Source organism: Alexandromys fortis, unplaced genomic scaffold (genome assembly GCF_014885135.2).
Source record: "Alexandromys fortis isolate MF-2015 unplaced genomic scaffold, M_Fortis_MF-2015_v1.1 scaffold_302, whole genome shotgun sequence".
Classification (NCBI taxonomy): domain Eukaryota; kingdom Metazoa; phylum Chordata; class Mammalia; order Rodentia; family Cricetidae; genus Alexandromys; species Alexandromys fortis.
The window spans coordinates 428,908-443,851 of NW_026068267.1; the positions used below are offsets into that span (position 1 = coordinate 428,908).

The 14,944-nt window shown below is 50.2% G+C and overlaps 2 protein-coding genes across 4 annotated transcripts in view; one reads left to right on the plus strand and one right to left on the minus strand.

Annotated features, from left to right (window-relative positions):
* The window catches only part of Plk3 (polo like kinase 3), a 4,979-nt gene extending 993 nt beyond the window's left edge, over positions 1 to 3,986 (minus strand). Inside the window, exons 1-13 of one of the 3 annotated variants that reach the window (XM_050131933.1) lie at positions 3,678 to 3,985; positions 3,463 to 3,570; positions 3,257 to 3,373; positions 2,972 to 3,101; positions 2,792 to 2,879; positions 1,946 to 2,041; positions 1,656 to 1,854; positions 1,419 to 1,545; positions 1,122 to 1,213; positions 783 to 876; positions 564 to 647; positions 307 to 469; positions 32 to 161 (exon numbers count right to left, since the gene is read on the minus strand). In XM_050131933.1, coding sequence (XP_049987890.1) covers positions 32 to 161; positions 307 to 469; positions 564 to 647; positions 783 to 876; positions 1,122 to 1,213; positions 1,419 to 1,545; positions 1,656 to 1,854; positions 1,946 to 2,041; positions 2,792 to 2,879; positions 2,972 to 3,101; positions 3,257 to 3,373; positions 3,463 to 3,570; positions 3,678 to 3,878 — 1,629 coding nt within the window. In that variant the 5' untranslated portion in view covers positions 3,879 to 3,985. Of the gene's footprint in view, positions 1 to 31; positions 162 to 306; positions 470 to 563; positions 877 to 1,121; positions 1,214 to 1,418; positions 1,546 to 1,655; positions 1,855 to 1,945; positions 2,042 to 2,791; positions 2,880 to 2,971; positions 3,102 to 3,256; positions 3,374 to 3,462; positions 3,571 to 3,677 lie in introns of all 3 variants that reach the window. The other 2 variants (XM_050131932.1, XM_050131934.1) reach the window with 2 other exon arrangements.
* Positions 3,987 to 13,695: 9,709 nt separating this feature from the next.
* The window catches only part of Best4 (bestrophin 4), a 7,768-nt gene continuing 6,519 nt past the window's right edge, over positions 13,696 to 14,944 (plus strand). The window contains exon 1 of the mRNA XM_050131911.1: positions 13,696 to 13,800. The gene's annotated coding sequence lies outside the window, so the exon portion shown is untranslated. The remainder of the gene's footprint in view (positions 13,801 to 14,944) is intronic.

Here is a 14,944-nt window from a genome sequence, read left to right on the forward strand (position 1 = left end):
CCCCCCCCCCCCCCCCGTGCAGCCTACACACCTTCATGAGGTGCTGTTCCATGTAGGAGGCGAAATACCGCAAGATGCCCAGCTGAGGCTGCAGAGCACGGGGTACAGACCCCACAGAGAAGGAGAAGTGCTTCGCGCTGGTGGGGTTGTAGTGCACGATCCTGAAAGAACGTGGAAAGCAGAGAAAGAGCCTGGCGTTATCGTTCCTTCCCTTTGGATTTGAGAGCCCTTGAACCCAGAAACACCAGGGTGCAACTCTGCTTGGTACAACAGCCTAAATACAAAGTGCCCCCAGATAGCACTTACTTCCTATTGGCTGACAGGGCCATGTGTGTGCCATCGTTGAAGAGCACTGCTACACGGCGGCTGGACAGCTGATACCCAAAGCCAAACTTGTTGGAGTAGTCAACCCACTTGCTGACCCACACCAGAGGTTCTGGCTGTGCCAACGGGGCTGGGTTCTGTTCCGCTGTTACAGGAGAGGAGGGAGTGAAGACTTTCCCTGGTCTCTAGGTCAAAGAGAACTTTCCAAACTATGTGCATGGACCAGAGCCCAGCCTTACCTGGGGGCATGAAGGCCACACAGTTTCTCAGGGCACAGAGGGCAGATTCTACCACTGTGGCCACAGTCAAACCTTCTTCAAACCCTGAGGGAACAGGGCACTGACACTTAGGCAATGGCCTCCCTGGGCCCAGGTCATGTCCCTTGGCCAACCACTTCCTTTTGGCCCCTGGTCTCCACCCCAGCCACCTCCAGCACCTCTCATCTTCTGGCTCCTCACCATCTCCACTGCTTGCCAGTGTCCCACGGGGTGAGCTGTCCTCAGCGGCTGTCTCTACCAAGCTGACGGGGGCTGGGCCTGAAGCTGCTGGAGCCTGGACAGTTAGGTAGAGAGGGAGTGTGATTAGGTCTCAGAATCTAAATCCTTGAAAAGCCCAGGGGCCCAGCCCTGTCCCTGACGGCTCTCAGGGCACCCTAGGTCAGCCTCAGCTGGCTAGTGACACACCGCCAATTAGGGCCACCACGAGGCTGGGTGCTTCGTCAGCCTTTCATGCTGGGCTTCCCTCAGCTGCTAGGGTCAGGGTGAGTCAGGGGAATAATGCTCACGTGAGCACCTCACCTCAGGCCTGACATCCGGGTGACCGAGGGATGTGCGCATCAGGCCGCTCACCAAACAGGAGACATTATCCCGTTCCTCGGAATGGTTCTTGTCTGGGGGGTGAGGGAATACAGCCCTCAGGGTCTGTCTGATTACATTGCCCAAAGTGTTCACACACAGGCAGGTCTTCCCACGTGTCTAGACACACATGTTCTCCCCAAGAGTCTACAGGTCCCCCCACTGGAACCAGCCCCTACTCAGAGGAATGTAAGAAGCCACTGCTCTATACCCTGACCTCCTGACACCTGACTCACTCACTCTTGTTCTTTTTCCTGCCAAACAGGCTCTTGGTGACTTTGGCAAACAGACTCCTCGCAGGGTTGGGGGGGGTCAGATCTGGGACTGTCACACAGCTGCTGACAGGAAGCCGATCAGGGGTATAGCCCTGAGGACGAGAACCAAACAAACAGAGAAGTGAGATCCCAAGGGTCCTGCTCTTTCATCCTCTGAGAACATGCAGGCAGACGGAACCGCAGCGTCTGGAGAACCACAGACCTTTGTAAAGAAGTCATGGCGTAGGATCTGTTCAATAGAGGGGCGGTCTCGGGGTGAAGCCCGAAGAATGGCAGCCAGGAGCTGACGGGCAGGTAGTGAGAGGCTGGCAGGCAACGTGTAGTGAACCTGCTTGATGCAGCGGTAGGTTTCCTTCAGGTCAGCTGTCTCAAACGGGGGGCTCCCACACAGGAGTGTGTACCTGTGCCCGGGAATGGGGGACCAGGAGTCAGGTACTGGAAACACCCCATCCATGCACCTATCGCCCACCTGCTAGTGACCTCGGCACTCACATGACACAGCCAAGTGACCACACATCTGCCTCGGGGCCATGGCCTTGTCTCAGCAACACTTCTGGGGCCACGTAGTTGGGAGTGCCACAGATGGTCCTGAAAGAGGGTAGGGCGGAGAGGGGAAGGCTCAGACCCAGCCTAGCACCCGCCCCCATTCCTGCCCCTGCTGTGAGTTCAGACAAAGCAGCTGCCTGTCACCAAGGGTCAGAGAGCTCCTGCTTGTCTTGGGACAATGGATGTTGAGAGTGGCAGCTGAGTCCTCGCCCACCCGACTCCTCCAGCTGCACAGCTGCTCTGCAGCACAGGAGGAGGCCTGACCCCAACATTGCCCCCTCTCCCAAGGTCAGTACAGAGGGTCCACGGCTGATCCCTTCCCCCACTCCCGTCTGTCAAACACTCATTAGGCTGTCACCTCCCACAGTCTGCGCTGCACACAACCAACACCAGCTGTCATACCCTCCATAAACACTCACCTGCCACCCATGCTATCTGCGTGACACACACCCGCCGCAGGGATCTTCTTAGACATAAGGGTATCATGTCCTGTCATTCCCACAGTCAGTCAGTCTCACAGACAAACGCTCGCTGCCTGGTCTGTTTTCCCCATCCAACACAGACAGATCGGCCATGCGTTTCCAAGACTCCTTAGACTCCATATGTGTCAGGGACTCAGGGCACCCGCCCGCCTGAGTGGCCACCTCTACCTTCACACGTAAGGACAGCCCATCACCCCATCCCTGTTTATCCCAAGCACACATCAGGTCACCTTGCTTTCCACTTACATACTGTCACACTGGACACCACCGGTGTCACATACAGACTGAGGCCACCACCACCCCCACTCACTTTTTCCTCTGCTCCGGGGGCTCTAACCGAGCTGCCAGCCCAAAATCCCCCACCTTCAGTTCCATGTTATCAGTGATGAAAAAATTTCCTAGAGAGTGGCAGAAAGACGGGTCAGATTCCTCACTGCCTCTCTTCCCTTCCCAGCTCCCCCACCCTTCCGAACAGACCCGGGAATCTCACCCAGCTTGAGGTCTCTGTGCAGGATACCCCTCTGGTGCAAATACTTGAGGCCAGAAAGGATCTGGCGCAGGTAGTAGCGAACCTCTGGTTCCAAAAGGGTGTGCCGGGCCTTCCAGATGTGGGCCAGGGACTGCAGAAAGCCACTGTTTCAGTCCCTGCTTGCCTTCCCAGACCCGCCCTCCATCTGTGATTGCTAAGGACGACAGGAACCCAGTTTTGGATATTAAGAACCCGCTTCCTTTCCCACCCCTGTAACCAATGAATCCCCCCACCCCCATTCCGGACCTTTCGGCTACAGAGCTCCAGGAAAATGTATATGTTGTCAGCATCCTCGAAATGGTGCGAAAAGCGAACGATATGGCGGTGCTGTAGGTCTCGGTGCAACTCGATCTCGTTTAGGATCTGCGACAAGGGCGCGAGATCGTCATCTTTCCAGGGTACCCACGCCACCATCCCCTCCCTACCCCTTGGTCCTCAGGGCCTGGACCCACCTTTTCGCGCTGATGCGGCTTGGAGACGCGGCTCTGCGGGATGACTTTGACCGCGTAGGCTACACCGGTTTCGGTGTCAGCGGCTTCATAGCAGCGGGCGAAACCCCCCTAAGAGGAGGAGGATGCCATCGGTCCGGTCGCCCCAGGGAGACAGGGTCGGGCCTGGAGGGCTCCCCTCTACCTCCGTCAGCGCCACCCCAAAGCCCCCGACTTACCTTGCCCAACAAGCGGCCCTTGATGTAGGTACGGCCACTGCATGGGTCGGTGATGAGGCGACCCGGGTCCGGCGCTGCGGGCCCGGCTGGCTCCGACCGCGGCGAGGCACTAGCAGGCGGCCCCGGGCCGGCGGGGGGCGCGGGCGGGGCGGCTGCGCGCGGGAAGGGGCGCGGGGACAAGAAGCCGGCGGCGGGCTCCATGCGGGCGGCGGGGCGCAGCGCCGGCCCGAGCTGGCTCTCCGTTCCGCCCGGCCCCGGCTGCGCGTGGCGCTGCCTGGTTTCTCTACGCTGCGAGCGCGCCCGAGGGAGCCCGGCGATTTTATCAATGAACGCCTGCCCCCTCCCGGGTGTCTCGTCATCCCGAGCTCCGCCCCTTTCCTGGCTGGCAGGTTTGGAGAAGCCCCGCCCTCTGCTCGGTTACGTCACCTGAAAGATCCACCCCCTGCCCGGACGTACTTCAAGGCCACGCCTCCGGCTCCGGCCTTAAAGGAGCCGCGGTAGTGCTAGTCAGCCCGACAGGTGCAAGGCTGCTCATCTTTTTTCTTTCTGCTACCCCGTCCACGTGGTGATTACGTGTCCTGCCAAAGGCAGCCTCTTTCTTCGTGCTGAAGTCGGAGTGGAGACCGGGTGTCCCGAGGCCTCTACAGCGTTACAGTTGGGAGAGAAGAGGCAGGGGTGACGGCGCAAACTTCCCTCAGGGCACGTCACCAACTCTAGGGGAGTGATGGGGGTCTCCCTTAAACGTCACCGTGCTCTGGGACAGAACCCATAACCCTAGCCTAGTGCTGCCCTCTTTGGGGACTATGGAAAAACACGCTTTGGAGCCTGATTTACCTGGTCCGGGACTGTACAATGGGTTTATAGAACAGAGCCTGGTATTCGAGGTTTTGTTTTTGTTTTCTAGACAGGGTTTCTCTATGTAGTCCTGGCTGTTCTGGAACTCGTTCTGTAGACCAGGCTGGCCTCGAACTCAGAGATCCACCTGCCTCTGCCTCCAGAGTGCTGGGATTAAAGCCACCTCCGGATTTAACGGCTTCCACGTGGAATCCTAACCCCTCTGACTCTGTCCAAGGATCACACAAATCCGCCTGCCTTTGCGGACTTTGTTTCCACTCTGAGCTATCCATTCAGACCTCAGATTTACTGAAAACATCTGCTAAGTGACAGGCACTGCCTCCACTAAGAGAGGTCCAGAGCTGCAGCCCTCCTGTAGTTTACAGGATTCTGCTTTCGGGAAGCAGATATAAGTACATAAACAAAGTAATTACAGGTTGTGAAAAGGGCTAGGAAGGATGTAAACAAAAGAGCAACCAAGAGCATGCTTTACAAAGAGTAGTCAGAGTACCAACAGATACAGACACCCGGTTCCTGCCACCTGACTGAATTGGCCTCAGACCTCTCGATGGAACCCTTCAGCTCCATCTTTCCCTGGTGATAGTCTACCTTGTTGGGATTAGTGCTACGCTGTACTGTCCTCCCAGCCTTTGGTTTCGTTTCTATTCCATCCTGCCTGCATATGCTGTCAGAATATGCTGTCAGATGACCCAATCGTCATCAGGCCTCAAAGACTGTTTTTTTGTGTGTGTGTGTGTGTGTTTCAAGATAGGATTTCTCTGTGTAGCCCTGACTGTCCTGGAACTCGCTCTGTAAACAGGCTGGCCTTGAACTCACAGAGATCCTCCTGTCTCTACTTTCAGGGTGCCTGGCATGAAAGCTGGGTTTAAGGCAGGCATGCACCACCAGGCCGGACTACAAGGATCTTCTTAAAGCTTGCCCTTCATGGTCACAAAAACGGAGATTCCCAAATAGCCGAAGGCCAGGAGAAATATCAGTAACTTAAATAAGAGGATGGGGTATGGGGTGAGCTAAGGTGCCATGTTTAGCAATTTTCCCAGGGGAGAAGGTAGTGGTGAGGCCAGAAAGGACAGAATTTCAGTTCAAATGAAGTCTTGGGCTGGAGGTTGAGGCTAGAGGATCGAGAGTTCAAGGTTGTCCTAGTTAGAGTCGACTGTCAAGAGTCATCCAAGGGACCCTGACTGAGGTGATGTGGGATGACCTTCTGTATATGTGTTACTATTATTGGCTAAAGAATAAAGCTGCTTTGGCTTTGGCCTATGGCAGAGCAGAATATAGCCAGGCTGGAAGATCTCTCTCTCTCTCTCTCTCTCTCTCTCTCTCTCTCTCTCTTTCTCTCTCTCTCTCAGAGAGAGAGAGAAAGAGCGAGTAAACAGAGTCAAGTAGCTGCTGAAGGAGAAAGCCACCAGAACTTTACTGGTGGCCACAGCATCGAGATAATACACAGATTAATAGAAATGGGTTAATTTAAAATGAAAAAATTAGTTAATAAGAAGCCTGAGCTACTAGGCCAAACAGTGTTGCAATTAATAAAGTTTCTGTGTGATTATTCAGGTTTGGGCAGCCGGGAAACAAATGAGCAGTATCCATTTACACTGAGGAATTACACAGACCAGACTGACCTTTGGCCAAGTATGATAGGAATTACCCTGATTGATGATTAGTATGGTATGGCCAAGCCCACTGTGCATGTCACCATCCCTGGGCAAGTGGATCCTGGCTATATAAGAAAAGGCTAGCAGAGCTGGGTGGTGGTGGCACATGCTTTTAATTCCAGCACTCAGAGGCAGAGACAGGCAAATTTCTGTGAGTTCAAGGCTAGCCTGGTCTACAGAGCAAGTTCCAGGACAGCCAGGACTACTAAAAAAATAAACCCTGTCTCAAAAAACAAAAGAAACAAAAAGACAGAAAAAGAAAGAAAGAAAAAAGAAAAGAAAGTTAGCACACAGGAAGAAAGAAAGAAAGAGAGAGAGAGAGAGAGAGAGAGAGAGAGAGAAGAAAGAAAGGAAAAGACAGGTCTGGAGAGATAATTCAGCAATTGGTCATGGATGCTCTTTCAGAGGGCCTGAGTTCAGTCCCCAGCACCCACAGTGGGTGACTCACAACTGCCTTTAACTTGAGCTCCAGGAATTCAACACCTCTAGCCTCCTTGGTTGAGAACCTTGCATGTAAACACTCACATACAATATATAATTAAAATAAATATTTAAAGAAAGAAAGCTGACCGAGAGCAAATGAGGGAGCAAGCCGGTGAGCAGCATCAGTATGGTCTCTGTTTCAGTTCCTGCTTCAGCTTCTGCCACGGCTTCCCTCTGTGACTGTCTGTAACCTGTAAAACGACAGAACCTCTCAGCCATGGTGTTTATCACGGCAGCAGAAAACCGACTAGAACAAAGGTCATCCTTGGCTGTATACACAGTGAATTTGAGACTCACCTAGAATAAATTCAATATTGTCTTTAAAAAAGACATATTCGATATTGTTTATTTTATTTTATTTTACAGTGCTGGGGATTGAAGCCAAGGCTTTGTTCTTGCAAAGCAAATATTACTAAGCTATATCCCCAGTTCGATGTTACAGTTCTGTATATGGAAAATAAATTAAGATATCTGTGTATTGGGGGCTGGAGAGATGGCTCAGTGGTTAAGAGCATTATCTGCTCTTCCAAAGGTCCTGAGTTCGATTCCCAGCAACCACATGGTGGCTCACAACCATCTGTAATGAGGTCTGGTGCCCTCCTCTGGCCCGCAGGCATACACACAGATGGAATATTGTATACATAATAAGTAAATATTTTAAAAAAAGATATCTGTGTATTAGTTTGCTAGAGATGCCATAACGTAACAAAATAATCTTAGATTTGGTGGCTCAAATGACAAAACAAAAAAACAAAACAAGCCAGGTGGTGGTGGCACACACCTTTCATCCCAGCACTCGGGAGGCAGAGGCAGGCGGATCTCTGTGAGTTCGAGGCCATCCTGGTCTACGAGAGCTAGTTCCAGGACAGGCACCAAAAAAACTACAGAGAAACCCTGTCTCAAAAATCTAAAAAAAACCAACAACAACAAAAAACCAACAACAACAACAAAAAAAATGATTTTCATGGTTCTAAAAGTTGGAGTGTCACCAGGTAGTGGTGGTTAGTGGTGATGCACGCCTTTAAACACCAAGAAGACAGAGACAGGTGAATCTCTGTGAGTTTGAGGCCAGCCTGGTCTTCAGAGCAAGTTCCAGGACAGCCACAGCTGCAAAGAGAAAACTGTCTCCAAAAACAAAAAGAAGCAAGCAAACAAACAAAAAGTCAGAGGTTCAAGATCAAAGTGTAAGCAGGACTGATTTTTCTTAAAAAAAAAAAAAAAACACTTTTGTTTGTTTGTTTGTTTTTCTCTGTGTAGCCCTGGACTGTCCTGGAACTCTTTCTGTAGACCAGACTGGTCTCAAACTCACAGAGAACCCCCTGCCTCTGCCTTGAATAAGTGCTAGGATTAAAGGCGTGCACCACCATTGCCCCTTAACATTTAAATTTTTTTAAAAAATTATTTCTCTGTATGTGTGTGTGTGGAAATGCAAGTGCCTCCCCCCACTCAAAAAGAGACAGAATTTAGCCAGGCATGCCTTTAATCCCAGTACTCAGGAGACAGAGGCAGGAAGATCTCTGTGAGTTCGAGGTCAGCCTGGTCTACAAAGTGAATTCCAGGACAGCCAGAGCTGTTACACAGAGAAACCCTGTCTTTAAAAAACAAACAAACAAATAAAAAAAGAAAAAATTTAAAATTAGATTTACTTATTTGTGTGTGTTTTTTTATTTTATCTTATTTTATTTATTTGTTTGTTTGTTTATTTGAGACAGGGTTTCTCTTTAGCTTTTTTTTTTTTTTTTTTGGTTTTTCGAGACAGGGTTTCTCTGTGGCTTTGGAGCCTGTCCTGGAACTAGCTCTGTAGACCAGGATGGCCTAGAACTCACAGAGATCCCCCTGCCTCTGCCTCCCGAGTGCTGGGATTAAAGGCGTGCGCCACCACCGCCCGGCCTCTCTTTAGCTTTGAAGCCTGTTCTGGAACTAGCTCTTGTAGAACCAGACTGGCCTCCAATTAACAGAGATTCACCTGCCTCTGCCTCCCGACTGCTGAGATTAAAGGTGTGCACCGCCACCATCTGGCTGTGTGTATTAATGTTTCTGTGTTGGGTGCGCACATATGGAGCAGGAGTTGGCTTTTATTAATCCCCAAAATATGAGGAGAAAGACCACCAACCAAAATCATCATGGACAAGTCAATTAAAACAAGGTATTAATTAAAGCATACATTTTTTATTTGTGTACATGGGCTGCCTCCCCCTACAGTGGGGCTCGAGGTCAGCCCTGGATGTGAGGAAGACAAAACTTTTATAGCACTGGGGTTGGGGGCTTCCAGTTGGGGGGCTTGGGCGGGCAAAATAGGCAGGGTTATAGGATCACTACAAACAAGTTATTCCTAAGGACCTCCAGAAACACGGACAAGCTTGCAAGGTGGTCCTAACAAGGCAGCCGTAGTCACAACAAAGCAGCCATACACATAGAACTTTTGAAACAAAGGTAGGGTTGCAAGACAGTTACAAATAACTTTTCAAAACAAAGACATAGCTGCCATTTTTTGGAACAGGCCATACAGAGCAATTTGTAGTTAAGGTTACAGGTGCAGCCTAGCCCAATCCTTGAGAAACAGAGGTTTAAGCCTAAACAGGAATGGGCTTAGTTTGTCTTTTTTATAAGATGGCTTTTAAGATGGAGACAGGCTGCTTCTTAGCTCTCCCTTGTCTTCTGTGTCCCTGTCAATTCTCTGTCTGGAAGGAAACAAAATTTATAATAAATCAAAGATATATTACTCATTCATAAATGTCTGATTAGCGTAGTTAGAACAAATATTTTACGACCATATAATCTTGGTATGCCAAGACATGATAAGTGGCCATTTTGTGCCCTCTGCCCTTTGTTGAGGACAAAGGACACTTTTCTTTGTTTACCATATGCGTCCCAGGGATCAAACTCAGGTTTTCAGGATTGATGGCCCGCACCTTTATGTGTTTAGCCATCTTGCTGGCCCAGGACTAATTTCTTTGAAGTCTCTCTCCTTGGCTTATAGATGGTGCTCTTCCCTGAGAACACATCTCAACTGCATATGATCTTGGCCTGGGCGATGGTGGCGCACGCCTTTAATCCCAGCGCTCAGGAGGCAGAGGCAGGTGGATCTCTGAGTTTGAGGCCAGCCTGGTCTACAGAGGTAGTGCTAGGACAGGCTCCAAAGTTACAGAGAAACCCTGTCTTAAAAAACCAAAAGAAAAAAAAAATAAAGTCTTCTAGCTCTTCCTCTCCTCACTTTCCAGAATCCCTGTGTGTGTGTGTGTGTGTGTGTGTGTGCTTGTGCTTGGCTACCTAGAGGAAGCAGATTTGAATTTGATGAAACAGCTATTTGGAGTCTGGCAATATAGCCAGGGTCAGGCAATGGGTTTTGGGAAATGGGGAGGGACAGAATAGCCTTAATGGGTTTCTGGGGAGAGGAATCTGGTGCTATGGCCCCAAGCCTGGTCCTTGGGTCGTCCTTCCCAATGCTGAGGAGCTCCTACCAAGCATTTGAGGCTAAGCTTAAGGCTGCTCTTACCAGGCCTGAGCTCAAGCTGTCTGACCTATTTCTTTCCACAGAAGACAAAGGCCCTCAGCTGAAATCCCTCAGGGATGTCCTGCCCTCTCCCCGTGCCTTCCTCCACTGCCTTTGGTCCTTAGGCCCAAGGTGGGGCTTAGGCCTCCTGTACACCTGTTATTTCCACTCCCTCTCCAATGCTAGGAACGGAGCCCAAGACTTCAGGCCTGTTAAGAATGTGATTAACCACAGAGCTACACCCCAGGCAACTGTCCAACTTGGGGAGTTAACAAGGTGTTTGAACCCTCCTCCAGGAGTCGGGGTAGATACCAAGAGATCCTTCTAGATGCTGTCATCTCCCTCAACCCTCAGTCCTGGAATCAAACCAAGGATCCCGCGCATGTAGGCAAGTGCTCTACCATTGAGCTCTGTCCCGGGATGTTACAAGATAAGGACCTGCCTGGGCCTCCTCTCCCCGTGTGACGTACCCCCATTTATGGCCCTCCCATGTCCCAGGCCCTGACCTAGGCAATCAGCGTATTGATTGCTCCCAGTAAGCCTGTGATATGGAAGTAAATATAATCCCCACAAGGAAACGAAAGCTCATGGGGTGGAACAATTTCCCCAAGGTTGGCCTGACTCTACTGGCCAGTTACTTGACTTTTGTGGGGTCCTGTGTCCTGTGTCCTTGCGCCGTCTACCTCCTAGATGCCACCACTCCTCCTCCCAGCTCTCTTTTCTTTCCAGAGTGTGAAGATGGGCTGCCCCTGAGATTCCTCTGTGTGTCCATTCTGAATGTTGCTATCCGGCCTCCTGCCCTGGTCCTCTTGGCAAATCAGAGCCAGTTCTCTTGGTGAGAACCTAAGGGAGGAGGCAAGTCAGGAATAAGGCACTGCAAAGGTCAGGGTGCAAACGGAGGAGGAAATGCTGGGTTCATCAGTAAGGGGTCTTGCGTGCTCGGTGGTGCCACAGCCCACCTCATGCCCTTGAGACCAGCATGGGACACAGAGTAAAATTTCCACATGAACAAAAAGCAAAATGGAGGAGGTGGTGAGGTAGCTAGCTCAGTGGGTAAAGGGGCTTGCCATTGCAAGACTGGGAACCTGCGTTCCCCCCTCAGAGCCCACATAAAGGGGGAAGGAGACTCCACAAAACTGTCCTCTGATCTGTACATGCACTTCGTACACACGCAGCTATTATAATAATAATAATAATCAACCCATTTTAAGTTTTAAAAGTGTGAAGAGTTCAATTCCCAGCAACCACATGGTGGCTCACAACCATCTGTAATGGGGTCTGGTGCCCTCTTCTGGCCTGCAGGCATAAACACAGACAGAATATTGTATACATAATAAATAAATAAATAAATAAATAAATAAATAAATAAATAAATAATAAAAGTGTGAAGGGTGCCCGTGAGGTGGCTCCATGGGTAAAAGCACTTGCCACTGCTAACCTGAGTTCAGTCCCCAGGACTCACACAGTGGGGGGAGAGAACTGACTCACCTACACACATATAAGGAAATAAGTAAAGGTAATTTAAAATTTTAAGGGGCTGGAGAGATGGCTCAGAGGTTAAGAGCACTGGCTGAGGTCTTGAGTTCAATTCCCAGCTACTACATGGTGGCTCACAACCATCTAGAATGAGATCTGGTGCCCTCTTCTGGCCTGCAGGCAGACATGCTGGCAGAATACTATATACATAATAAGCAAATTTAAAAAAAAAATTAAAGCAAACCGGACATAGTGGCTCATGACTGTAATCCCAGCCCTTGGAAAGTGGAAACAGATGGATCTCTGTGAGTTCAAGGACAGTCTGGTCTATATGCTGGATTCTGAGGCAGCCAAGGGTACAGAGAGAACTTCCTTTACCTGGGAGAATTCCCACGTGGCTACACCTGATCTGGTTCCAGAGTGCTAGCATCTAGCCTGAATCCATCTTTTGTTTCTTGGTTACCTTTTGTTTCTCTTGTTGCCCTCTACGTGAATCTTGTCTGAGAGTTTCCCAAGGGTGCAAAGCATACCCTAAACTTGTTGAGGAAAAATGCAGCAAACTGTGATCTTCCTAAATTGGGTTGTGTTCGGTATTGTCCCTTTGGAGGCCCAGGCAGCTTGTTTTGAGGAATGGAAATAAAAACTGCTTAAGTGTAAATTTGGGGAACAATAAAAATATCCTTGGAGAAAGGAAGGTGTCTCCGTCCCAAGAGAGGCTGACTCCCCCTGCAGCTGAAGGCTAGAACCGTCCTAAAGATGAAGCTGTGTGTTCATCCCACGGACTCACATGGACCACACCTGTGTCCCAATACCAAGAAAGAAAGAAAGGAAGAGAGAGAGAAGGAAGGAAGGAAGGAAGGAGGGAGGGAGGAAGATTTAAAGTAGGAGGCTGGGCAACTTCTCAGTCAGTGAAGTAGTTGCCAATCAAGGATAAGGACCTGTGCCGGGCGGTGGTGGTGCACGCCTTTAATCCCAGCACTCAGGAGGCAGAGGCAGGCAGATCTCTGTGAGTTCAAAACCAGCCTAGTCTACAGAGCTAGTTCCAGGACAGGCTCCAAAGCCACAGAGAAACCCTGTCTCGGAAAAAAAAAAAAAAAAAGGATAAGGACCTGAGCTTGCCCCATGGAATCCATGGTGGCACACCCTTATGACACACAACAGGTGAGTTCCTGGAGCTGACTGGCCAGCCTGACTTAATCCACAAGTCCTAGGTTCTAGTGAAAGTCCCTGTGTTAAGAAACAAGGTGAACAGCTCCTGAGGAATGACAGCCAAGGTTGATCACTGGCTCCACCTGGGAATATATGATCACAAAGAGCCAACCAATCAGCCAGTCAGCCAGTCAGCCAGTCAGCCAGATACACACACACACACACACACACACACACACAGAGAGAGAGAGAGAGAGAGAGAGAGAGAGACAGAGAGACCAGAGAGAGACAGAGAGACCAGAGAGAGACAGAGAGACCAGAAAGAGAGAAAGAGCAAGAACAGAGAGAGAGACCATAGAGAGAGGGGGAGGAAGAGAGGGAAACAGAGAGAGGCCACAGAGAGAGAGAGAGAGAGAGAGAGAGAGAGAGAGAGAGAGAGAGAGAGAGAGAGAACACTCACTCACAGACTATACACACACAGACTATACACAGAGACCACACGGAGCATGCACACACACACACACACACACACACACACACACACACACACGTGCGCGCGGATTGAGAATCTCAGTTTGTAGAGTGCTTGCCTAGCATGCAGGAGGCCCTGGGTTCAGTTCCCGATACAGCATGAAACTGGGTGTGGGGATGTACATATTAATCCCAGCACTTGGGACTGGGAAGCAAGAGAACCGTAAATTCAAGGTCATCTTCGGGAGCCCAGGGAACTTGAGGTCAGCCTACGCTACATGGGACTCTTGTTACCCCCCCCCCCATCGCTAGCATCTAAACTGTGCTCCCTGTTTTCCTCCTGCCCGTCTGCGGACTTTATACCTTAACTAATGTTTCCAGCAACTCGACGCGACTGGCATTGTCATCGCCAGTTCCTCTTGGTGAGATTCACTGATTAAGCATGGAGGAGTTAGGCTGGTATGGTGGCACATGTCTATGATCCCACTTAGAAGGCGAGGACAGGAGGACCAGGAATTCGAGATCCTGCTCAATTACACAGGTGAGCCCGGGCTGCGTGAAACCCTGTCGAAATAAATAAGTAGCTTGTCTGAGGTCAGGAAGCTCGGAGAGTTCAGGAATGTGGGCAGCTTGACTGCACCCCCAGGCTGTTAAGTACTGAGCCCTACACGCACCATCCCTGTGGGGAGGGGAGGGCATTGGCAGGCAGGACCAGCAAGAAGAAAAGGAGAAGCAGAGCAGGGTGAGTGATTTATGGGCAGGATGGTTCCCTTTCTGCGATCATAAAGCTGGGAGAAGGGGACCTATGCTCAGTGGAAAGGGAAATGATGAGGTAATTTAGGAGGGCGGCCAAATGGGTTCCTTTTCCTTCCTGGGCAGAGGTTCCAGGTCATGAACCTTGTGTCCTAACTCTGTGAGAAATTCACAAAGCTGGGAGCTGACATCAGGTACGAGTGTGAGGGTCATGAAGGTGTGGGGCACAGAATCTCAAGGAAGCAAAGGTGGAAGAGAGGAGGCAGGGAGGGAAGACAGGAAGGATGAATGTCTAGGTCAGGATAAGGATAGAATCCCTCCAGCTGGGCTGTGGTGGCGCACACGAGGGAATTCCAGGACAGCCAGAGCTATGCAGAGAGTCCCTGTCCCAAAACAAAGCCACAAAAATAATCATTACTTAAAAAAAAAAAAACAAAAACCACCATGCAATCAAACAAAAAGAGGCTGGAAAGAGCTGCCCAGAGGATTCAGCAAGTAAAGGTGTCTGCTGCCAAGCCTGAAGATGTGGGTTCAATCCCCAGGACCCATGTAGTAGAAGGAGAGAACCGATTCCCACAGGCGGTCCTTCTGATGGCCACACTCGGATCATGACATGCAGGCAGTGCACAAGTTAAAACATAACCACCGCCCAAGGCTCAGTTCCAGGACAGAGAAACCCTGTCTCGAAAACAAACAAACAAACAGAAAGAACCAGAGGTTAAGAGCATTGCCTGCTCTTCCAAAGGTCCTGAGTTCAATTCCCAGCAACCACATGGTGGCTCACAACCATCTGTAATGGGGTCTGGTGCCCTCTTCTGGCCTGCAGGCGTACAGACAGACAGAATATTGTATACATAATAAATAAATAAATATTAAAAAAAACTAAAAAAAAAAAAACTGAACCAGAGCTGAGGATCACTTGAGAGAAGGAG